We start from the raw sequence: 24,065 nt of genomic DNA, 5'->3' as shown, positions 1-24,065 counted from the left end.
TCATCACTTCTAAAAGAAACCCCATCCCCCTTAGCTATCACACCCCCGCCAGCCCTAAGCTACCACTACTCTATTTCTGCCTCTGTAGATACATTTTTGGGTTTTTAACATCCAGTGAGCACTTAGTCTGCATCTGGCACCGGGCTAAACCTTCTGTTTTAGCTCACACAACCCTCCCTCAGGATAGCCGCACGGGGTAGACACTGTTTTTTGTCTTTGTCTTACTGATGTGGAGACTGAGGCTCAGCAAGTCCAGGATCCCAAAGGCCATAGTGACAGAGCCTGCCGAGGGCTGGACCATTGCTGTGGCTCTTTGGTCCCCAGGAGAGGCCAGGCTGTGGATGGTGGCAGACCGGTGGGGGCAGCACATGCTCCTTGGCCAGGAGCCGAGAGGACAGTCCTTGTTTCTTCACTGGAATCTGGTGCCACCTGACTTTTAAAACGGCCCTGAATTCTCTCAGGAGCTCCAGGTTCTGCCTGCACCTGCGGGAAGGCACTGGGGTGCTTTCCAAGGGCCTTGGTGAGAAGGGGTGCCTGGGCCTCGCGGAGGGGCTGGCAGCTCTCCTCTCTCCCACCAGGGTGTGGTCATTAGGTCAAATCACCTCCTAGAATGAGCCATTTGGCCACCTGTGCTTTGGCCTTGTGGCCTTGGCGACCCTCCGGGCATCTGGTGCTGTGTCTCCCGAAACGGGCTGCAGGTGGACATGAACCGGAAGCACAGGCCCCTGTTCCTCCCACTCCTGTTCTCACCCTGGCCAGGGGCTGGTCTCAGGGTTTCCTCATCAGTCAGTGGGAGAGAAATAACAGACCTCTTTCTTCGCACTTGTAGAGCTCTGTGAATGATTAACTTCGATTGAATAGAAAGGGAATAGGAAGTGAGAGCAGTAGGACAGAGGACAGTTATGAGGCTCCTGCCCTTTTCTGACGGCTGGCTATTTTGCTTCCATTGCCCTCATTCTGACAACAACCCCACGAACTTGTGATATTATGTAGCCCCATTTGTCAGATGAAGTAATTGAGGCCTAGACAGGTTCATGAAAGCCACACAGCCACTGAGTGACAAAGGCCGACAGGATTAACGTTTTTTAAGCATCTGTTGTGAACAGAGCACCAGACCGTCTCTAAGTACATGAGATCTAATTTGGTCCTCTTTAATGCTGTGCCGTCATAGGTCTTGTTATCCCCATTTTACAGATGGGTATCCTGAGGCCGAGATTGAGAACCCTGTACAAAGAGACAGAGCTAATGAGAGGTGTAGGCCGGGGGCCCAGCTCTTAACAGTTACAAAGTCCAGCTCTTTTGGGAGCCTCCAGCCACCTGCCTCTGAGTTTCCAGGGCCCCAACATTCGCATGGTTTTGGGGGCCAGCGGTTAGAGAGGTGCCCTTTCAGAGCAGAGGAAACCGCCTGGTGGTTCAGCACCACTCCCAGGGGTGGAAAGTAAACAGATCTGGGTGGAGATATTCTTGAGGACTCTGCTTTTCATCTGTGAGTGAACCAGCTGACTGCTTGCTTTGAAAGGCTGGCAGCCAGCCCTTGATAAGTTAACCAGATACTTCTATTTACGTTACCGGAACACTGGGCATCTGAGATCACTGCTGGCAGGCCTTTGCTTAGACAAACCACCCAGTGCCCACGCCCTGGCCAGGCTGGCCACGTGCGGGGATCAGAGGGACTCCACGGTGGCCTGAGGGAGAGAGAGTGCTCCCTGGCTGGTCCACAGTGACCTCCCCCGGGCCAGCAAATGCTGCAGAGACCTTGGCCCTGAGCTCTCAAGGGGCCCTGGCCTGACGCTTGCGCGTGGTGGCCAAGAGTGGGAGAGGAGGGTGGGCTGTGACTGACAGCCATGGCAGGGCGCCCGCCCAAAAGGGTGTGGAGATCGCAGGGCCGCTGAACTGATTTCTCAGTTGATGAGCCTAGACCAGGACCAGGGTCCTGGTTGCTGTACTCCAGGGAGGGGAAGTCATCCGATGAGAAGCCAGTTTGTACAGGAAGCCCTGTACCACCTTCAAGAGGCTTAGAAACTTGCTTGGGTTTTTCTGGGCCACTGGGCCAGGGGGTACTGCCCTTCATCTCCGCCCGCAGTTAGCAGTTTGCTGTCTGTTGGGGTGGACACGTGGGTGTAACTGCTGCTTTATCTTCATGTCCTGGTCCCTAATTATGACTTTACTTATAATAGTTTACACTGACAAGGCACTTCAAAGTTTTTCACAACCCTTTCTCTGTATGATATTTTCTTCTATTACTAATTCTTTTAAATAGATGGAAGAATTTTTCCTTTTTCATCTCTTCCTATTCTTTTAAAATTTGAAAACATTTGTTTTTTCCCCCCGAGAATTCATGGGCCCTGACCCCCTCCATCCCAAGTAATCCCAGAGAAATGGGAAGTTCCCTCTATCCCATCCAGAGGTCTGACTCAGCAGATAAACATATACACAGACTTTTCTTAGATTTGCATGCCTTTTTGTTTGTTTGTTTTAACAGATAATGACTGCACAAGGTATAAAATTCAAAGGAAACAAAAGGGTATTCTGTGACAAGAAAACGCCCCACCCTCCCCTGTCAGGAGCCTCCTAGCTCCCCTCCCTGGAGGCAGCCACCGTGCCAAGTCCTGTGTGTCCTTCCAGGGATATTCTGGCACAAAGCTTTTATGGACTGTCCAGCAAACTAATAACAGGTGTCTTTTGGTGAGGGGTAGGCAGTCTTGAGACCGAAACCCGGATCATGCGTTGAGCCACTGAGGTGAAACCGCCCCTGTGGGATTTATTGGCCTCTGACAAGGAGCAGAGCCCATCCATTGCAATCAGCCCTACGTGGGAGCTGATGATTGACCCTGGGTGCGCTACTTGGCTGTGTCTTTTACCTTTGCACGTTTACAATGGGACTAGTTGCTGGGCTCTGACCTGCAGGGTCCGGGACTCATTTGGGGTTACACAGCTGGAAGGGGTTGAGGTGATACATATGCGGTCACACGCATGCCTGGCTGAGCCAGGGCAGAGCCCAGGTTTCCTGACCCCTGTGCTCTGAACAGTAACTCCCCTGGAGTGAACCGGGGCTGGTGTCGAGTGTCAGGATCCCAGGGGAGCAGGAGGATGTGCCTGGGAGAGGTGTGGTCGGCCCGCGAGCCTGGGGCCTGGTGGCCAGTGAGGTGGCAGTGCTGTTCCCCCCACCCGCTGAGCCGGCCTCATTTTGGCTGCTGGTGGGTTGTCTTGTTTACTCAGGACCAATGGAGAGGTCAGCCAGGTGCGGATGGCCTGGCTTGTGCGCTGAGGGGAGTACGTGTCACAGAGGAGTGCTAGCAGGGAGAAGGGCAGGGAGGAGATGGGGATTGCCAATCACATTTGCAGCCGGCTGGGCAAGGAAAGAAAGTCATTGCAATTCAGTTACAGGAGCACAGGCACTGCTTGCGTCAGGATGGGTTTTGTTTCCATCGTTTTCTCTCGTTCCTGTGATCGCTCACATGGTTTTAAGCCTGTGGTACATACAGTTTTGTATCCTGCGTTCTTGGTAATTACATATCAGCCTTTTCCCATAATAATGTATAGTTTCAGAACCCATCATTTTGGCCATCTAGTGTTCCATTAAGTGGATGAACCATAATTTATTTAACTAATACTTTATTAATAGAATTTGGGGCTATTTCTAATTGTTTCCTCTCCGGTAATGCTGGCGAGGATGTCTTTGTGCCCATGAACCTTCTCTTTCTTGAGCGATATTTACCCAGGATAGTGTCCCAGCATTAGGCTAAAGGTTACACCCGTTTTAGCTCCCCTCGGCGGGTTGCCTTCCACCGGAGTTGTACCGAATCAGCCAACCTGCTGTGACGTGTTGCGGCTTGGCCACCGTACCCACCCTCTGATGGGAATTAGCAGAAACTTATTTTTGCAGATGTAATAAATGAAAATTGGTACCTTCGTTTGAACTCACAAAACATGGTGGTGTGTGTGCACGTGTGTGTGTGTATGGGGGGACGCACATCTGGTTGTCGTCCCTGGTGACAGGGGTGGGTCCTTGATCAGCCCAAACGAGGAGAGCTCCTGTGGCCCCTCGCGGAAAGTTCTCTCAGTTTTTGCGTGCAGATTCCCCGATGGCAGATGCCGGTGGCGGTCTGCGAGGAATGTGAACCGTGCTGGGCACAGCTGTCTGCTCGCGTTAACACACCATTCGTTCCTGTGTGGTGACTCTTTTGTTAGGAGACTTAGAAAGTTTTCACGTTTTCCCACTGTGGAACCAGAGACCCCGTCAGTCTTAATTCAGATTTAGCCTGCCCCTATCTTTTGAGGGGCTGTCTTATTTTTAAGTTGGACCAGCATTTAAAAATGAGAAGACTCACATCAAAGTCCAGATTTCTGGCTCCTTTTCATTGGAGGTCTGGCACCTGAGGACGCACGTTCCCATATGAGCCAAGGAGAGACGCCTCCCGTCCCCTCACCACACCTGCCCTGATACCGAGATTGTGTTCTAACTGCCATTATCACCGTGTATGCTCGGGACCAGTTCTCTGTGCCCATGTTGCTCTCCTGAGTGGAACCCCAAAGGATAGCCCGAGAAGGCCACTGTTTCAAGAGAAATCCATGAGCGCACATGGAGGCAAGGGCGCTCACCAGTCCCACTTTCCGTACACTTTCCCCTTTGGCCTTTTATTAAACCTCTTGTGGCTTAGTTTTCTCATCTGTAAAACGGGGAAAATAATAGCACCTGCCTTGTAATGTAGTTTTGAAGACTGAGTTACAGGGGGTAAAGCCCTCAGAAGAGGGTCTAGCAAGAGCAAGTACTCAACAGATGTTAGGTACTGCCGTTATTATGATTATTATTAATGGCGTATGTGCTTGTCTTCTCCAGACTAGAGTCTCAACCAGGGGTGATTTTTGGTTGTCACAACTTGAGGTGGAGGATGTTACCTGCATTTAGTGGGTAGGGTCCAGGAATGCTGCTAACCATCCTATCTATGATCCATAAGACAGGCCCCAAACCCTTAACAAAGAAGTAACTAACCCAAAATATCAATGGTATTGAGGTTGAGAAACCCTGCTCAGACATTTGAGTGTGTGACTCTTGGTCTAACTGAACTCTTCAAACACATCTCTAACCCACCTTTTCAAGGGCTACCTTGGGCTCTCGAAGAATCAGCATTATAAGGCACCTACTTAGCTCAGCCCCCAGGGGGAGCTTGAATCCTCTCCCAGCACCCTCACCAAACACGTGCCTTTGGAGGGTAATACAGTGTATACCCAGTGTTTGGTCTGTTCTTTATTACACTGAACTCTAGTCTTCCCTGCAGCTTCCTATCCTTGATCCTAATAATAGTAGCTACCGTTTATTGAGCCTTATGTGTGGGTGATTGTACTTAGCACTTGCCGTGTGTTGCTGCACTGATCCACACCACCCTTCGAGGCAGGTTCTATTATTATACCCATTTTACAGATGTGGAGATTGAGGGTTGGAGAAGGGACATCACTTGCCCAAGTTTACTCAGGGCCAGAGATGGGATTAGATCCAGGTGAGCCTTGCTCTAGAATCCACGTTCCTCACCATTACTGCCTGCCTTGTTCTGCCCGGGTCTGCACTCAACAAGTTTATTCGCTTGTCCATGGGAGGGTCTTTCAGATATTTAGGATGAGTCCCTGAGTCCACTCTTCTCTCTTCCTGGTCAAAGAGCCCCAGTTCCCAGAATTCTCCTCAAAGACATGTTTCTGATCTGCTTACCATCCAGAACGATCTCCCGCCTCTGGACAACCAGCTACCTGCCTCGGGGCTATGCTCCCTTTGCCTCTCTCCATCACGCTGCCTCCAGAGAAGCTGCCCATCCCATGCCAGTTGATGGTCCATCAACTCAAGACTCTCTGTGCCAGTGCTGACCGGAGTCACCCAGGTTCCCTCTGGGTGGTGTTTTCACTTCACAGTGACCTGTTTTTCAGTGACATGCCACAAGATTCAGCCCACCTGTCTACCCTTGGTTCTGCTGTTCCCTTCCAGCACCCCACGCACACCTGCACCTGAAATCCACATCATCCTGGTGGAGCAGAAAAGTATACGGGACTGGGAGTAAGGAAGGAGGCCAGGTTGTGAACATATCCAGCTCTGTGGCCTGGGACAAGTCACTCACCCTCTCTGGTCCATGTGTCCTCAGTTGTAAAGGGAGGGTTTTGGCTCAGGTGTGCCAAGCATCTCTTCCAGCTCTAACATTCTTTGATGACATGTGTTGGACAGCATGAACTTGTAATAGTTATCTCTAATTATTGTGGTACCAGTAATGATAGGTAATTATGGAGCAGGCACTGTGTTCCAGACCTTCTTTTCCGTGTTTGTTTTTTTTTTTTTTTTTTGCGGTACGCGGGCCTCTCACTGTTGTGGCCTCTCCCATTGCAGAGCGCAGGCTCAGCGGCCCTGGCTCACGGACCCAGCCGCTCCGCGGCATGTGGGATCTTCCCAGACAGGGGCACGAACCCGTGTCCCCTGCATCGGCAGGCGGACTTTCAACCACTGCGCCACCAGGGAAGCCCCTTTTCCGTGTTTTAAGTGGGTTATCTTATTGAATTCTCCACCAACCCCATGCTGTCATTACCCCACTTTACAGACTAGTGCCTTGAGGCAGAGCCATGTTGACTCACTTGCCCAAGGTTACCACCTGGCTAGAAGCTGATGGACTGGGGTTTGCCTTGTCTTCTTCAGAGTGATTGAATCCTTCCAGGCTTTTGGATTCTTGCTCTGTGGAGTGATTTTTATTTTTAAATTAAAGAAATAAAAAAAAAGATTTTGGCCACACCTTGCGGCTTGTGGGATCTTAGTTCCCCAACCAGGGATTGAACTCGTGCCCTTAGCAGTGAAAGCACGGAGTCCTAACCACTGGACTGCCAGGGAATTCCCTCTGTGGAGTGATCTTAAGCCAGTCCTGTGATCTTCCTGTGCTCAGCATCTTGTGTTTTAACCACTCCCTCCTCCCACCAAGGTCAAGACTCTGAATGCCACTTGACTTCAAAAGCTCAGCACCTGTGTCATGCTTATGGGGTAATCCTCTGTACCCCAGATCCCAGCTGAGTGATTATTCAGACACCTTTTAGAATCTAAAATTTAGATAATAATGATGACGGTAGTGACTACTTCTTACACACTTAATGTATTTCAAACACATTAATATTATATTATCATTATTAATATAAATTAACAATATTAATATGTTAACATTATCATTTTTCCTAGTTTTTTCAGTTGTGGTAAAATACACTATATTATTATTTAATCTTCATTGCAGTCCTGCCTGGAAGGTGCTGTTGTCTCTAGTTGACAGTGTGAGAACTGAGGCTCAAAGAGGCCTGTGTGGCTGGAGTCGCATTCTAGTGCATATGAGCTGGGGAGCAGGGAGAACGTGTTCTCAAAAGACACTTGCCTTCTCAGCACATTTTAAAGGAAATATAGGGAATTCCCCGGTGGTCCAGTGGTTAGGATTCGGCGCTTCCAGTGCCTGGGGCCTGGGTTTGATCCCTGGTTGGGGAACTAAGATCCTGTAAGCCACTTGCGGCAGCCAAAAAAAAAGGAAATATATGGATATGATACTTGTTAAAGATATAATAGAAAGCCCTTAGAGGATTCTGTGTGAAAGCGGGACTGTGAGACCCACAGAGAAGGTAGACAAAGATGCTTCTCTCTCCATCAACTCCATGGACCTTGGCCCAGCTCAAGTGTCCTGTACTCCCTCACCCCCTGTTGGGTTGGAGCCTGGCCTGGCCCATTTGTAACCTTGGGCTACAGTACTGGATAGTTCAACTGTGTCTCCTTAAAATCACCTTTATGCCAGATTAAACATGGGTAGATGCTTCAAGGTCAGTGAGAAGTTGAACAGGAGTCTGGGTTCTCTGCCAGCCCCTCCCTCTCTGTCCAGGGCCTTCCGAGGCTGTGCAGTGGGGCTGGAGGTAAGTGAAGTGCGGAGAGAGGCTGCTGAGAAGAGAGCTAAGCTAGCCCTCACTGTAGCTCTGGGAGCATTTCCAGCATGGTGCCCAGGCCCTTTTTCCTGAGACCTGTCTGCACACCCGAGCTCATTCTGCAAGAGTGGGTCCACGGAAGGACCATCAGTTCCTCCTATCTCCTTAAGCAGTGAGCCACAGCAAGGATCCCCTGACGGGGCTCTTGGGGCAAGCGGAAGGTCGGATAGGGCAGGGCCTGGTTGGGAGTGAGGCAACAAGATGCCACCTGCCCTTTATTTGAATGAGGCTGGACCGTACCCCTGCTGGGGTAGCACTGCCCACCATGCTGGGGCATCTGGGCTGGAGGCCATGGGGCCAGGGTCTCTAGCCATGGGCATCCCTTGTGGCGGTTCACTTTTCCTCCTGCTAAGGGGCAGGTATCCCCCTCTGTCATAATGTGGGAGCTCAGGCTTCAAGTCTAGGGCCTGCCTGTGCCGGAGGAGAGAGCGTGGCTGTGCGGTGTACGTGGAGGACCTCGCTCCTGACCCTGCTGCCTCCCCTCTCAGGCCCCGTCAGCCTCCTCTGCTGGGGATCCACAAGGCCATGGTCAAAGTCACAGGCTTTCTGCCCCCATACTGCAACTTGAGCCCCCTCCGCGTAACACATCAGCACCTGTTCAAAGAAAAAGTGTCCCCAGACACAAGCTGTCATCTTGGGAACACAGCGCAGCATGTGCGGGGGTGGAACCCAGGACGGAGCTTAGTGGCTGGAGGCTGGGGGAAGGGTGTGGGCTGGGAGCCTGGGGGACCGAGTCCTCTGAGCCCCTTCCCCCGGAGCTTCCAGGGGAGCTAGCTTTTCTCCTCCCTTCTACCATTTATGGAGCTCGTGTTACGTGGTAGGCACTTTATAAATATTTTCTAGTTAATCCGCCTGACTTTTATAGCGTGCTGTTACTATCCCTGTTTTGCTGCTAAGGGACCCGAGGTTTAGGGAGGTGAGTCGGCAGGTCTCACCTGCAGACTGGTAAAGAGTGGGTCTGAGCGCTGAACCGGATCTGGTGTCCCCCCAAGTGCATGTTCTTAATCACTGAGTTACCCTTTCCTCCATGACCTGAGCTTCGAGCTGCTTGCTGGGGAGGTGGCAGAGGCCCCTTCATAGCAGCCACCTGTAGGGGCCGGGAAGGGGGCTTGGGGTTTTAACCAAGTGCAGCCCCTGAGGCCTCAGAGGCAGGGCTTTGTGTGGGGAGTCTGAGCTAACACAGGTGCGTGTCAGCCTCCAGGGCTCTGGGACTGGCTTCTCCAGGAAATGGGGCTGGCTGCTTTCAACAGCACTTTTCCTCTTGCAAAAGTGGTACCTTTTTACCCACATGGCCTCTTCCTCCTTTCTCTCACCCCATCCCCTCTCCATGACTGGGTGGTAAACAGTGAGATTTCACAGCCCCTCCAGCTGCGGGGGTCTGGGGATTCCCACCAGGACCCCGGCCCCACTGGACCTGAAAACTATCCCTTTGAGCTGCTGGGGTGACCCACTTCCTGCCAAGTCAGCAGAAAACCCCAGGCAGAAGCTGAGTGTGGGCCTGGGAGGGAGATGAGAGTAACGTGCTGTGGAAATGCAAGATGGTGGTAAATGACCACCCCCCTCCATCAACGCACAGTGTGATGACACCCGGGCAGAAGTGCATATACAGGCACGTGACAGCTGGGAGAGAATAAGGAACTACAAACAAATTCATATTTATTTTAAAGATTTAAACATTCTTTAATAAAAAAATTTTACATCAAAAAATTGACAGCACAGTGAAAATAAAAACTAAGTAGCCTCTCATCCCTTGCTAGGTTTGCAATGCCAACACGAGAGGAAGGGGACCTGGTAGATACTCTTTCTTGCCCTACTTCATCCCCTTTCCTCTGAGCTGTCTTCCTCTTCCAGAGGGTCTCTGAGAGCGCTGTTTGGCCCATCACCCCCCTGCACTGATACCATCCGGGTGTGGTTGGATCTTCCAGGACCCTCCCACTTTGCATCCGTTCTCACTTTTACATCCACTAGAACGTCCATTGCACAGGGCAAGGAATTGTGTTATTTTGTTCACTGCTGCATCTATGACTCTGTGCCTTGAGACTTTAGGGTGAGTCCAGGTGTGAAGCTGACCGGTGGCCACCATGCAGTGGGATACGGGCAATGATAAAGAGGGGTTGCAGGGTGCCGTGGGCTCACACATCAGCCCAATGTGGCGGGTGGCTATCAGGAAAGCTTTCTGGAGGAGGTGATATCTTAGCCCAGTCTTAGAAGAAGAGTGTGAGTTAGCCAAGCATGACATAAAGGACACTCCAGGCTGAGGAATCAGTGTATGTCCCCTGCCCACCCCCAAGCTGTGTGCCAGGCTTACGAAAGCTTTGGGACAGCACACGCACATCCCTCTTGTCTGTCGTGGGTGTGGGCTGGCCTACAGAGTGGAGCTGTGTTTGCAGGGAGAGAGAAGTACCCTGTGTTGCTGAGTTTCTAGTGAGATACGATTTAAGAATGAAGCCCAGTGTTGGAGGGGTGTCATAGTGCGGCCCCCTGTCCCCACCTCGTGTGGGATGCTGTCTCGCCTTCTTGCCCACAGGCTCGTCAACTGTTGGTTTATAAGCCTACACGGCCATTTCTTCTCCCCAGTACTCACTGCTGTGGCACTGCCCCCTTCTCCTGCCCATTTATTGCCACTTCACTTTGGAGTTCCCCAGGGCAAGAGGACGTGGTGGTCGGGTCATGAGTCTGGTGACCTTTCCGAAGAGGGGGAGTATTTCCAGGGTGGTTGCTGCTGTTATGAGAAATAACACTGTCACCATTGCCACTTTGCAGGACAGGTGGGGAGAGAGCTGGCTGGCCCTGCTGTGGGGGACTGAAGGTTGGCTTTTGAGCCCCCATGTAGTTGAGAGTACCATTTGGTGCAGAGGAGTCTTGAGTTGCCAAGGAATAGATTGGATCTAAAGTAAGAGAGCTCTTCTCTCTGTTTGTGACAGCTGGGGAGAGACACTTGCCCAAGTTCTGTTTGGATGGGCGAGCGAAATGGAAGTGCATGCTGTTTATTTCTCATGTTTGTTGAGTCACCCTGTTCCTTGTGGGAGCCACCAGAGGGTGCTGTTGGCGCAGGATAGCTTGGCCCGCTTGATGGTCGGCTTAATACAGAAGCTTCAAGGTTGCTGCTCTCTCCCCACAGATCAGAAAATTACAGCGCCGATGGTCTTTCATTTAGTCTTCTGACAGTCCCTTTTTGAAATTCTTGCTCTTACTTTTGCACTAAGATGCCTTCACCTCCCACCCCAAATACACACACATACACCATGGGGGTACTTACTTCTCTCTCTTTATTCTGACACTGCCCCTCTGAACTCTGTCCTCAACAAAACTGAATAATTTTCCTTTAGCTAGCTGCCAAATGGACAAGGATTTAATAAACTTATTTACCGTAAGGTGTTAATGAGGCTTAATACTTTACCCCTGGGGTACTCGACCTTGTAACTGTGAAGATCGAAACTAAGCCTTATAATCTAAGAGGTGAACTGCTAAGAATGGAATTGTGCCACTTCTCAGTGTGGGTGGGGATGATGTTTTGGGAAGAAGGTTGGGAGGGGAGCTGTTAAAGGAAGGTGCCCACCCATGCCACTGGCCCTGCAGGGCGGCCCCTCAGCTGTTGCCCTGCGATAAGGTGAAGGAGACTGCAGAACAGCCACGCTGAGAGGTTTTATGGGCTCTGCTGTGTGGGTTTCTCACCCTTTATGGTTAGATGTCTTGACCAACAAGGATGACAACACCAGCCTGCCCAACACCTTATACAGAACAACTGGAAAAAGGGCGTGAGACAGACGGGTCCTAAGGGCCTCAGAGACCATGTGGCCTGTGGGAGAGACTGACCACTTGCTCTTCTTTCCTTTGCGCAGACGTTTACAGCATGGTGCAACTCCCACCTCCGGAAGGCAGGGACGCAGATCGAGAACATCGAGGAGGACTTCCGGGATGGCCTGAAGCTAATGCTACTGCTGGAGGTCATCTCAGGTGAGCTGGACCACTGGCCTTGGGAGAGCCAGAGCAGAGGTGCGGTGATGCCAGATGGGCGGGGCCTCCGTGGCCCAATATCAGGCACTGCCCACTGGGTTCTGCCACTTTGGGAATGCTGCCCTGACACCTCTGCGTCTGCTCTGTCCTTGGTTATGGCTAGCTTTGGGTGTCTTGAAAAAAGTTGGGGGTGACGTGTGAATTCAGACCAGGAGACTGAGTTTGGTCCTGGCCCTGCTGCCAACTACCTGTGTGCCCTCGGACAAGTCACCGCCTTTCTGCCTCCGCATCCTCATTTGCATAAAGAGGGGTTTGAAGGATGGTCTCTGAGGTCTCTTCTCCAAATGCTAGGACTCTGGTCAAGAAAGCAACCATGGCTGACCATCTCCAAACACTGGCTCCACTGCTACCTATATCCAGGTGATTCCAGTCCCTTATCCAGCCCCCAGCTTGGAATTTGGGTGTCCAGATATCTGGAGGGACAGCTCCTCTCCAATGCATATCTCCTCTTTCTTATGAATACCTTTCCTCCATCATCCCTTAAAGGTTGGAGGTTCCGAGATTCTAGCCTTGGCTTATGCACTGGAGGATCTTGGCTGCTTTCTTCACTTTACCTTCCACTTTGCCGCCAGTCCTAGGCTAGTCTCAGTCCAGCCTTCTCCCTGGAGCCTCCTTTTAAATACTGAATCGCACTGGGCATCTTCCCCCACATGTGCCCCAGGGTTCAATGCCTTTGCTGTTTGGCATTCCAGTTTCATTCATTCTGTTTCCTTCTATTATCCTTCTTTTACCTCTGCTACCTCACGGTGTCAGTGCGCCTGCGTCAGCTGTCACCTAGATAATGTCCAGAGGCCTTTGACCCCTCCTCCCAGCTTCTCCCTTCCCACCGCCCTCCGTTACCCACACGCATCCAGAGGGTCCATCCAACGGCCCAAATATGGTCACGCTGTTCCCTGCTTGAAACTTTTCATTGCCTCTCTGGGGCTTTGCGCCTGCAGCCCACATTCCTTAGCATAGCTAGCAGGATCCTTCATGAGCTGGCACCTGCTTTGTTTTCAACTAACTATTCCCAAAAATGTGTCAGACTTCAGACCCTCTGCCACATTGGGGGCACACGCAGTCCTCCCCAGATGGCACGCTCTCTGTTTTCTGTGCTTTTGCACAAGCTCCGACTGCCTTCCCCGACTCCCCATGCTTGAAAATATTTTCATTGCAGGTGAAATCTGTGGGGTGGGGTGGGGCGTGTGTGTGTGTGGTAAGATATACGTAACATAAAATTTACCATTTTGATCGTTTTAAAATGTACACAGAGGCATTAAGTACATTCACATTGCTGTGCAACCATCACCACCATCCGCCTCCAGACTTTTTCAGCACTGTGGCTCCATACCATTCAATGCCAACTCCCCATTCCCTTCTCCCTGCCGCAGCCCCTGCCCACCACCATTCTGCTTTCTGTCTCTGTGAACTTGATTCACAGATTCTGTTCTAGGTTCCTCGTATTAGTGGAATCATAGTATTTGTCCTTTTGTGACTGGCTTATTTCATTTAGCATAATGTCCTCATAGTTCCTCCATGAAGTAGCATGTATGAGAATTTCCTTCCTTTTTAAGGCCAAATAATATTCCATCGTGTATATATATCCCACATTTTGTTTATTAAGTCATCTGTCAATTCACACTTGAGTCGTTTCCACCTTTTGGCTATTGTGAATAATGCCGCTAAGAACATGGTGTCCAGATATCTGTTCAAGTCTGTGCTTTCAGTTCTCTTGCGTATGTACCCAGAAGTGGAATTGCTGGGTCCTAGAGTAATTCTATATTTAATTTTTTTAGGAACTGCCATATGTTTTCCTCTGCTTTTTAGAGTGTCTTTCCCGACCTCTCTTCCAACATTTCTTAGTTTAAACAAACCAGGCATTGTTCTTTTTCATTCTTCAAAACTCAGCTTAGGCGTTTCCTCCAGGAAGGCTTCCCTGACTACCACCGCCCCCCACCCCCCACCCCCACTCGTGCTGTGAGTGGCTGCCCTCCTCTGGGCTCCTAGAACAGGCTCTTGATTCCTCTAGTGTGTCATTTGCCATGCAGCAGGATCATTTTTGGCTCATGTGTTTTCTCGCCACTGCTCACTGAGCCCCTTGGGGTGGGGACAGTCTCATCTGTATCCCAAGTGCTTAGACCTGTACTTGGCATGTAGGTGATGCTCAACAAATATTAGAGTGACTGACTGCCCACTGGACTTTTCCGCATACCCACCAGATACGCTCACTGAACGGGCCGGCCTGTGCACATCTGTGGGGCGGGGAGAGATTGAGTCACCGAGATGTTGCCTTTTCCTCCTTGAGCGTTTCTGGAGATGGGTAGGATAACAGGAGAAAGGAAGAGGGTGCTCCCTGCAGAGGTCCTCTGAGTGTGGTCCCTGGACCACCCAGCAGAATCAGCAGGACTGCTTGGCCACATGCAGGTTCCCAGCCCACACCCCAGACCTCCTAAATCAGAAACTCAGGAAGCAGGGGAAGGGGACTGGACGTCTGCAGTTAGCAGGTCCTCCTGGTGGTTCTGTACTGATTGAAGTCCCAGAACCACTATCCTTGCTGCCTCCACTGTCTTGGAGAAGCCCCGTTCCAGCCAGTGTACGTGGCTGGTGGGCTGGCTGGCGAACTCAGGCTTAGCAGGACCTAAGGGCTGGGGCTCTAGCGGGAGCAGCCTTCTGGGGGCACGAGGTGTTGCCTCCATCCATCCTATTGGAGGGGAGCCCTGCGGCATCTCATCTGCTCAGGAGGGCGGTAGGGTTCCTTGCCAGAGATGGGGGCAATGGCCACAGCCTTGGGAAAGCCGTGAGCGGAAAGTCTTGATTTAATAATAAAAACCCAGCTGTGCTTCCCTGGGAGCTGCTCGGCCAAATGACATCTGTGGCAGGAATTCTGTTCTCTAGAAGCTGGGGGGCCCCCTGGGGAGTTGGGAGGCCCCCCAGAGAAATGCCGCTCTGACAGGGTGGGCATGGCCCAGCATCAGGGCCACCCTGCCCCTCGAGATCTCTCAGCCAGACTGTCGATGTGCTCGGAATGGAGCGGGGAGGGCACTGCTGGGCTGGGCTGGAGACCGTGGCAGGTGCAAGGGTCCTGAATTTCAGGTCCTAGGATGGTGGTTCTCAGCCTTTTAGGGTCCCTGACCTCTTAGAGACTCTGAACGCTGTGTGCCCCTTCCCCACATATGGGCACACATGTTGTACATACGCATTTTTCAGATGGTTTCAGGGGGTCCCTGGACACCCCTGGTCTATGCTCTTAACAGGGTGTTTGGAGAACCTGCTCCTCAACACCTGTTTCCCAGCAGCTTCTGAACGAAAAGCCTGAGCAGCAGGGGCTCCCCTGCGGAAGCTGGAGGGGTGGGGTGGGGTGGGGGAGTGGCTGTGGAGTGACGGTGGGGGATTGACTCAGAGCTGAGCCGAGGGTACCCCTGGGAGGCAGTAACTGGACAAGAGCAGCGGTGCTCAAATGAGAGAGGACTCTGGCAGAGCACAGGGAACTCTTCCAGAATACTCTAGAGCGACCCAAACACTCCCCCAGGCCAAAACAATCTAGGCTAGGAGTTCGGGGCCTTTGCATATGCTGTTCCTTCTGCCTTGGTCACCATTCCATGCAGTCTGGGCCAGGCTGCCTCCCACTCAGAGGCCTCCCCTGACCACCTCACAACTCTTTCGCCCTCCTGCCTGCCCTCCTCTGCTGTGTCTCTTTTAAAGCATTTATTTTAAGCATTTACCCTCTGGCTGCTTGTTCATTTGTGTGTTTCTCTGATGAAGATCTGTCTCTCCTCCTGGACCATAAGTATATGAAGGCAGCAAACTGTTCTGTGCACCCCCACATTCCCAGCACACAGCCAAGCCTTTGGCATATGTTAGGGGCTTGATACCGACTTGTTGAGTGGCTGCAAGCAGTTTAGACCTGAGAAGTCGGAGAACAGCATCTCACTTCCTGTCCCTCCCTCTCGGTCTGTGTTCAGGTGAACGCTTGGCCAAGCCGGAGAGAGGCAAAATGAGGGTGCACAAGATCTCCAATGTCAACAAGGCCCTGGACTTCATAGCCAGCAAGGGGGTCAAGCTGGTGTCCATAGGAGCTGAAGGTGAGTAAGGCCTGCCCCTGGCTGCCCCCCCGGAGTTGGATTCTCCCCACCCCACAACTTCCTGGTTCTTTTGGCCTTTTCCAGCCTGACTCCTAGACCCACTCTTAGGTCCCACCCACTTCTAGACATCCCTGGGGGCATTTGGAAGTAGGGCTCCCAGCACCTCCATGTGGTCGACCCCGTGGATCCTTCGTGTAAAAACAGCACTTTCCATCCAATCTCAGCACCTTGGCAACCCCTCCGCTGAATCCTAGCGCTGTGGGATATACCTGTGTGGAATGCCACCTCCCTCTTCCACGGGCCTGGCTGCACTGCGCTGTCCCAAGCAGAGAGTTCTGTGGTCTGGGGAGAGTGTGCAGACACTGGCTGGGTGGAGGCAGCCCCCTGCAGGATGGCTGTCTACACGCCTTTAGGAACATTTTTAATATCATTTCCCTGCAGAGCAGCTTCTTGACTCTTTGCCCTTTACTTACCAAAAAATTGTTTATACACCTGAAACTAACACAAGATTGTAAATCAACTTTACTTCAATTTAAAAAAATTGTTTAAAGCTCAGTCTGAACCATTATTGGCGTGTTCTTTTTTTTTTTGTTTTTTTTTTGTTTTTTTTTTTTGCGGTACGCGGGCCTCTCACTGTTGTGGCCCCTCCCGTTGCGGAGCACAGGCTCCGGATGCGCAGGCTCAGCGGCCATGGCTCATGGGCCCAGCCGCTCCGCGGCATGTGGGATCCTCCCTGACCGGGGCACGAACCCGTGTCCCCTGCATCGGCAGGCGGACTCTCAACCGCTGCGCCACCAGGGAAGCCCCCTATTGGCGTGTTCTTAATGGTTAAAAGGAGGTTGCACAGTTTCTTGTGCACTGTAATGGCTCTGAAGGATTTAGGGAGGGTCGTGAGTGATGAGAGTAAAACACCGTAACTAGGCCCCATCAGGACTGGGTCCCATGGATTCCGCAGTGGACTGGGTATCCGCTGTGTGGTGCCAGAGATCAAAAGGTGAGGAAGACACCACCTCCATCCATTCATTCCTTCGCTGTAGATACAACCCTGGCTGTGCTGACTGATCCCTTGCTCTGCAGAAGGTACTGTGCTGAAGCCCTTTGCACCAGTGATCGCATTTCACCCTCACCAGCCCTATGAGGTGGCTCTAATTATTATCCCCATTTTGCAAAAGGAAAATACATGCCCGACGAGATTAACTTGTCCCAAGTCCCGTCATCAGCAAGGGGTAAAGCCAGAACTCAAATTCAGGTCTGAGTGACTCCAGAGATATACCCCAGAGGGTGGCCTTTCCTCGCAGAGGCTGGAGGGTCTTGCTTCAGTAAATCCATGGGAGCTGATCTCTTCTCCGGTTGATGACTTTAAAGTCCTCCTCCTTTTTTTCTAGAAATTGAGGGATTTGCTATATCAACATCAAACTGAGAAATTTGAGCACGGCGGTTGGCGGACTACGGTCCATGGGGTCCAACCTGGCTGACCTGGGTTTTTGTAACTAGTGGAACACGGCCATACCCATTTGTTTACATATCATTGGCTGCTTTCCTGCTACAGGCGGAATTGAATAGTTGCGACAGAGACCATATGGCCTGCAAAGCCGAGAATATTTCCTATCAGGCCCTTTACAGGAAAAGCTTGCTGACCCCTGCCTTACCAGGGACTCAGGCTAGTACTTGAGGCCAGCACGGGTGGTGCCTTATGCATCCCATCCCCTCAGCTGTGAGGCAGAGATCACGTCTTCTACATCCTTGGGGCCCCAGCTCCTAGCAGCACGATGCACAGTCAGTGCTCAGTAAACGTTCGAAGGGCTTGTGCGTAGCAGGATACGTCGCTTTGTGAGTGGGAAAGTAATCACTGCCTGTTAAGAAGAAAAGAATAGTTTGTTCTCTTAGGGAGGAACCAAGACTTGGCAGAATGGGCTTCCCTGGTGGCGCAGTGGTTGAGAGTCCGCCTGCCGATGCAGGGGACGCGGGGTCGTGCCCCGGTCCGGGAGGATCCCACATGCCGCGGAGCGGCTGGGCCCGTGAGCCATGGCCGCTGAGCCTGTGCGTCCGGAGCCTGTGCTCCGCAACGGGAGAGGCCACAGCGGTTGACGTACCGCAAAAAAAAAAAAAGACTTGGCAGAAAAAGTTTCAACCAAGCAGGTATGGGAAGCCAAAGAAATTGCCACTCAGGTCGTCTGGTGCAAGCTCAGATGCTCGCTGGAACAGGGAAGTAGAAGACGTATGATGTGGGCTGGGGTGAGCGGTAGGGCTGAGTGGGGAGAAGAGGGGAGAACATGTCCTTCTAAGCAGGGCAGCTGCCATGTAGATCTGGTCAGTTGTTGCTGTGTGGGAATACTCTTCAAGCATTGCTAGATCTTCCAGTTTTTCAAAAGAAGCCAGAAATCCAGATTTTTAGAAAGGAAAATTTAACAACTACCTAAAAAAATATATTTGTAAAGACTCTGAATACCAAAGGGGAGGAAGAAAGGAGAAGATGGGCGAGAATAGCACTTGCTGAGTTCCAGATCTGTGGCTGACTAGACAGGATACTTTAACAGGCTTGTCATGTCACCAGCCACGTTCTACAGTCAAGGAAACTGAGGCTCGAAGAAGTTGATGGAATGGAAGTGTGTAGTACAGGCTCTGGGCCAGACTGCTTCCATATGGCAGAGCCCAGTAAACCCCGGGGGTTCGGGCTCTGGAGCTGAGGTCTGAAGCTCTCCCATCACCCCTCTGCAGGGGCCCAGGACAGAAATTTCATATCTGATTTTCTTCAGCTCTGAAGTGGCAGGTCAAGCTGGTTGTGTTGTCTCAACAGAGGGGTAAGGAGCAAAGACTGACATGGGTGTAAACGCTCACGACCCCCCTCTAATCTCTGGGGAGTCACCTAACCTAGCTGGCCAGAGTTTTCTAGCTCCTTTGGCACAAGCCTCGCTTCTCAAAAGATTTCTAAAGCCGCCTTAAAATGAGACATTCCCTACCTTCTCGCTGCCTTTAGGCCAAGCCTTCCCTCTGAGATCCTTGCTCCCGTTTCAAGCTGAAATAATAACCTATATAGGAAAAGAATCTGAAAGAGAATGAATATATGTATATGTATAACTGAATCACTTTGGGGTACACCTGAAACTAACACAACATTGCAAATCAACTGCACTCCAATAAATTTAAAAAAAGAAAACAAAAAAAGCTGAGCACCAAGATCACGCCAGGACGGCCGCTCTGCTGAGCCAGGAAACTGGATGAGGCCCTGAATGGGCTTTGTTTATTTTAATGAAGTGAAGTTTACTGCTGTAGACTATAAAAGGCAGTGGAATGGATCACCTGGAAGGAGCCCTCCTGGGGTTGGGGTGGGGGAGATGTTGCCAGTTTTTCTGGCTGGGGTGCCCTGGGGACCAGGCCCAGCCCAGGTGAAAGGCCCCCAGACCTTTGAAGGGTTATCACGTGAGGCAAGGTCTCGACTCTGATTGACTCTGACGTGCAGAACCAGGCCCGGAAGGGAGACCCTGTTGGCAGGCTGACTGTGGATAACATACAGAACCTTAGGGGATGCAGTGGGTGCTCTGGGAAAGGTACGGGTTCCCTGCCCCCAAAGATGGAGGCCAGGGGCAAGAAGCATCCACACCGCGACAGGGGTTAGAATAGATCCTTGGGATTTCTTGTGTGATACTTGATTCTAGAATGTCTAGACTTCACGGGGTTGGGACTTGACGTGGGTGAGTGGTGGGATTTAAGCAGATGAGGGCACCTGAGAAGGATTTTTCCTTTTAAAATCTTGAGGAAGGGAAAGCTTGATGGCTTTGGGTGCTAGAGCTTGGGGGTGGGCTCGATGATTTAGCATCTGTCCTTAGGATGGAGGGGGCGGCGGGTACAGTAGCTAAACCCAATGGTCTTGGGAGGTGGTGACCCCAAGGGTTCTAGTTTCTATCACGTGGAGTTCCTTCGGCATCATTCATTCCACCATCTGAATACTGCTCAGTGACTGCCTCCCCGGACTGGGGCCAGGGGACAGGCAGGTTCTGAGTAAAATGAGGATGTGAACAGCTTCACAGGTAGCTGTGGTCTAGGAATGGCTTCTTTCCACACCCACAGCGACACTGTTTTTTTGGTTTGGCTTGGTTTTTTAAAGATTGTTTTGATGTGGGCCATTTTTAAAGTCCTTATTGAATTTGTTACAATATTGCTTCTGTTTTATGTTTTGGTTTTTTGGCCACAAGCCATGTGGGATCTTAGCTCCCCAACCAGGGATCGAACCCACACCCTCTGCATTGGAAGGCAAAGTCTTAACCACTGGACCGCCAGGGAAGTCCCAGACATTTTTAATCTAGCGTCGTGGTTTTTCCCCCAGGGGCCCGGTTGTGGCCTTGGAACCCTTCTTTTGGACCCAGCATTTCAGGCCATATAGATGCCTATGAGATGGGCAGCCTTACTCCAAACAGAGGTGCCTGGGGAAAGGATCTACCGTTCTCGGGACCAGGGCAGGAGAGCCTTCTGGGGAGGGTTACACTCTGAGGGTGTGTGGGGAATCAGGTGGGCACTGGGGATGGGTGGTACATGGGCTGTTAGCTGTACACACACCACTCTCTTTGCCTGTCCTTGGCCCCTCTTTTTTCTGGAGTGAAACTGCTTCTTTGGTAGGAGTTAGAATTCAGTAAGCAACACCCCCAGGGCTTGGGTGTTTCTGTGGAAGGAGGAGAGACGTAAGTAGGCAAGACCCAGAGAAGAAGCTGCCTTGTCTTCCTTGGTGCTGGGAGGACACTGAGCTCAAGGCCAGCAGGAGGCTGGGATTTTTTTTTTTTTTTTGCAGTACGCGGGCCTCTCACCGTTGTGGCCTCTCCCGTTGCGGAGCACAGGCTCCGGACGTGCAGGCTCAGCGGCCATGGCTCACGGGCCCAGCCGCTCCGCGGCATGTGGGATCCTCCCGGACCGGGGCACAAACCCGTGTCCCCTGCATCGGCAGGCAAACTCTCAACCACTGCGCCACCTGGGAAGCCCGGCTGGGATATTTTGATCTTCACAAATGGGGCAGCTGGGGGTGGGGACACTGGCCCCAAGTCATTAAAAACTTGTGAACATCATTTTAAATTATGTTCTAATTGTCTATTTGGTGAGCACAGCTGTGCTCTGTTCCAGACCTGGGTGCGGTCCTGGAGGAGCCCAAGTGCTCTTATGTTCTCTGCCCGCTCGCCCACCTGTGGTTAGTGTCCTCCAGTATCCTGTTCATTCATTCATTCATTTGTTCATTCATTCAACAAATGTTGATGGAGGGCCTTTTCTGTGTCAGGGACAATGCTGGGCTCTTAAGCAGTGATGCAAAACAAAAAATCTTTACCCTCAGGGAGCTTACATTCTAGAAGAGGGAGAAAGAAAATATATACGTCAGTTGTAGAAAAGTAAAATGGGAGGTCCAGGAAGGGCTCAGTGAGAAGATGAAGGGCTCAGTGAGAAGATGAAGGGTGAGTGGAAACAGGAGGGAGGTGAGGGGTATCCCAGGACCAGGGAGAACTGCAGGGAGGCCGTGTGACTGGAGGGGTAGAGGGAGGAGGGGTCCCAGAGGCCCCACCAGCCACTGCCTTTGGCTCCGAGTGGAGGTTTTGAGCAGAGAGGTGACAAGTCTGGGGATTTGCTCAGTCATGCCTCGTACTTTGCACCTTCACAGGGTTTCCAGTGTGTGGTCATGATAAATACCCTGGCAGCCAGGGCCTTCACAGCAACCTACTCTGTATTTCACTCCACTGGCTTGGGCTAGAGAGAGAACTTTTTTCTCAAAAAGTTGAGCAACTTCAAGATGCTTGCTCCCTATTGCCATGTTATTTCCCAGAAAGGTGTTTTTTGTTTTTTTAAAAACTTCTAGCCACAGTACGGTAGCCTTATTACCACCCTGGTGTGTGTTCGCTGTTTTTCAACTTTGCTAATTTAATAGCTGGGAAATGGTATCTTATAACTTTAATTCCAAGTGAGATTGACATTCTTACAAATTGGTTATTTGTATTTCGTGTTTTGTGAAGTGTATTTGTGTCTTTTGCCTACTTATGTATTATGATCAATTATTTTATCAATTTATATAAATACTTTGAACATTACAGATGCAAAACCATTGGGAGTCACAAATGAAAGGGCATTTTAAAAATATCAACCTCTTAGGAACTGGTTCTTCCCCGCAAGCCTGCTCTGCAAAGTGCAGCCGGCTGTTTTAGTTATTAAGGAGGACGGTCGTATGCTGCTACATCTCTCTGTCTCTCTAACTCAGGTTCTCCAACTTGGATCATTGTCCTGCGGATGCCTAGGGTTCTGGGAGGGGCATTCAAACCCCCTTCTTTACAGGAAGAGTCACATCCTGTCCCAAGTCCAAAGTGGACACTGTGCTTCCTTGACTCGGCACCCTGAGGCAGGCTCAGCAGACTTGCCCACTGTCCCCACCAGAAGCTGCTGCGGCCAGGCATCGCTGCTCAGTGCCTTTACCTTGCATGCAATTTTGCCCTCCCTTTTGAGGAAGGGGATGAGATCTTAATTTCCTTAGTGGAATCCACTCTTGTTTAAGGGGTTTGTTTTGTGGGAAGCAAACCCAAGTGGATGTGGGCTCAGGGGATTAGGAGTCCCTGGAAGTTGCCCCTTCTTAGGTTTTGTTGGGTCTCCCCTAAAACTAGTGTTGCAGGTAGGAAAAAACGAGATATTCTTTGGATGCCTGAGTCTTAACTGAGAGTACCTCACCATGGGGCCAGGTTACCATCTCCTGGCCTGGAAGCAGGTGAGGGTAAGGAGTCTGCATTTGATTGTTACCCTTCTCAACCCCCAAGACTATAAATAACTCCATGTCTTAGGCTCCTTGAAGGCAGGGCTTATTTATCTTTGTATTCCCTGCCTTTGAGTCTGGTACAGAAAAAAAAAAAATTACTTCATAGAATTTATAACATTTTTTAAAAAGTCTAGAAAGTGCTGCTTAGACTGAATTTAGTGGGGTATCTCTTTTTTTTTTAAAGATAGATTTTATTCATTAAAATTTTTTTAAAATTTATTTTTAGCTGCGTTGTGTCTTCGTTGCTGTGAGCGGGCTTTCTCTAGCTGCAGCGAGCGGGGGCTACTCTTCGTTGCGGTGCATGGGCTACTCTTCATTGCGGTGCGTGGGCTTCTCATTGAGGTGGCTTCTCTTGTTGCGGAGCACGGGCTCTAGGCACGCGGGCTTCAGTAATTGTGGCTCGCGGGCTCTAGAGCGCAGGCTCGGTAGTTGTGGCGCACGGGCTTAGTTGCTCCGCGGCATGTGGGATCTTCCCGGACCAGGGCTTGAACCTGTGTCCCTTGCATTGGCAGGTGGATTCTTAACCATTGTGCCACCAGGGAAACCCATAGTGGGGTACCTCTTAATTGTGATCTTGAAGCTGTTGTTTGTTTTTTATTAAAAAATACCCAGCTAGTGGCATCATGAACTTGATTTGTGAGTTAGTGGATCCTTCCAGTGGCAGTTTGTAAACCTTTGTCGGGTTGGTTAATTTCTGTTGCCTGCACTGGCTTTCCAGCTGTGGATGCCTGTTCCGAGAGCTGTGCTTGCCCAGAGATCCTCAGCTCACAGAGGTGCCAGGACATTTGTGATGGTATAGAAATTCTCTCCCTCTTCTCTGTTAGGCTGGTGGGCACCACTCAGGGTTTAAGACACCCCCTTCTCTGTTGCCTTTCCTGTTGTACCCAGTCGAATTGACCACTCTCCTGGTGCCCCCAAGACACCCCCAAGTAGACTTCCTTCCTGACACCTGTGACATGTAATTGCACTAATTTTTAGACTTCCCTCTAGAAGTGGAGTTTGTGGTCATTGACTTCCTAAGTGGCGCACGGAGTGACGTGGGCACTCAGGGAGTGTGAACTCTGTTCCTGCTGAGACCCTTCTTAATGTGTCCTACTGCTGTTTCTGTAGAAATCGTGGATGGGAACGTGAAAATGACCCTGGGCATGATCTGGACCATCATCCTCCGCTTTGCCATCCAGGACATCTCCGTGGAAGGTAGGTCTTCTGCTCTGTTCCCTGTCATCCCCAGGCTTCCA

The 24,065-nt window shown here is 51.1% G+C and overlaps 1 protein-coding gene across 4 annotated transcripts in view; it reads left to right on the top strand.

Moving 5' to 3' along the window:
- The window catches only part of ACTN1 (actinin alpha 1), a 96,022-nt gene that overhangs the window by 40,730 nt on the left and 31,227 nt on the right, over nucleotides 1–24,065 (top strand). For all 4 annotated transcript variants that reach the window (XM_024739630.1, XM_024739627.1, XM_024739629.1 and 1 more), the window contains exons 2-4: nucleotides 11,820–11,934; nucleotides 15,936–16,055; nucleotides 23,938–24,024. In XM_024739630.1, the coding sequence (XP_024595398.1) occupies nucleotides 11,820–11,934; nucleotides 15,936–16,055; nucleotides 23,938–24,024 (322 nt within the window). The remainder of the gene's footprint in view (nucleotides 1–11,819; nucleotides 11,935–15,935; nucleotides 16,056–23,937; nucleotides 24,025–24,065) is intronic.

This window comes from Neophocaena asiaeorientalis, unplaced genomic scaffold (assembly GCF_003031525.2).
Source record: "Neophocaena asiaeorientalis asiaeorientalis breed wild unplaced genomic scaffold, Neophocaena_asiaeorientalis_V1.1 scaffold348, whole genome shotgun sequence".
NCBI classification, from domain to species: Eukaryota; Metazoa; Chordata; class Mammalia; order Artiodactyla; family Phocoenidae; genus Neophocaena; species Neophocaena asiaeorientalis.
Note: the sequence above shows the minus strand (reverse complement) of the source record. Positions and strands in the feature narration are given on the sequence as shown.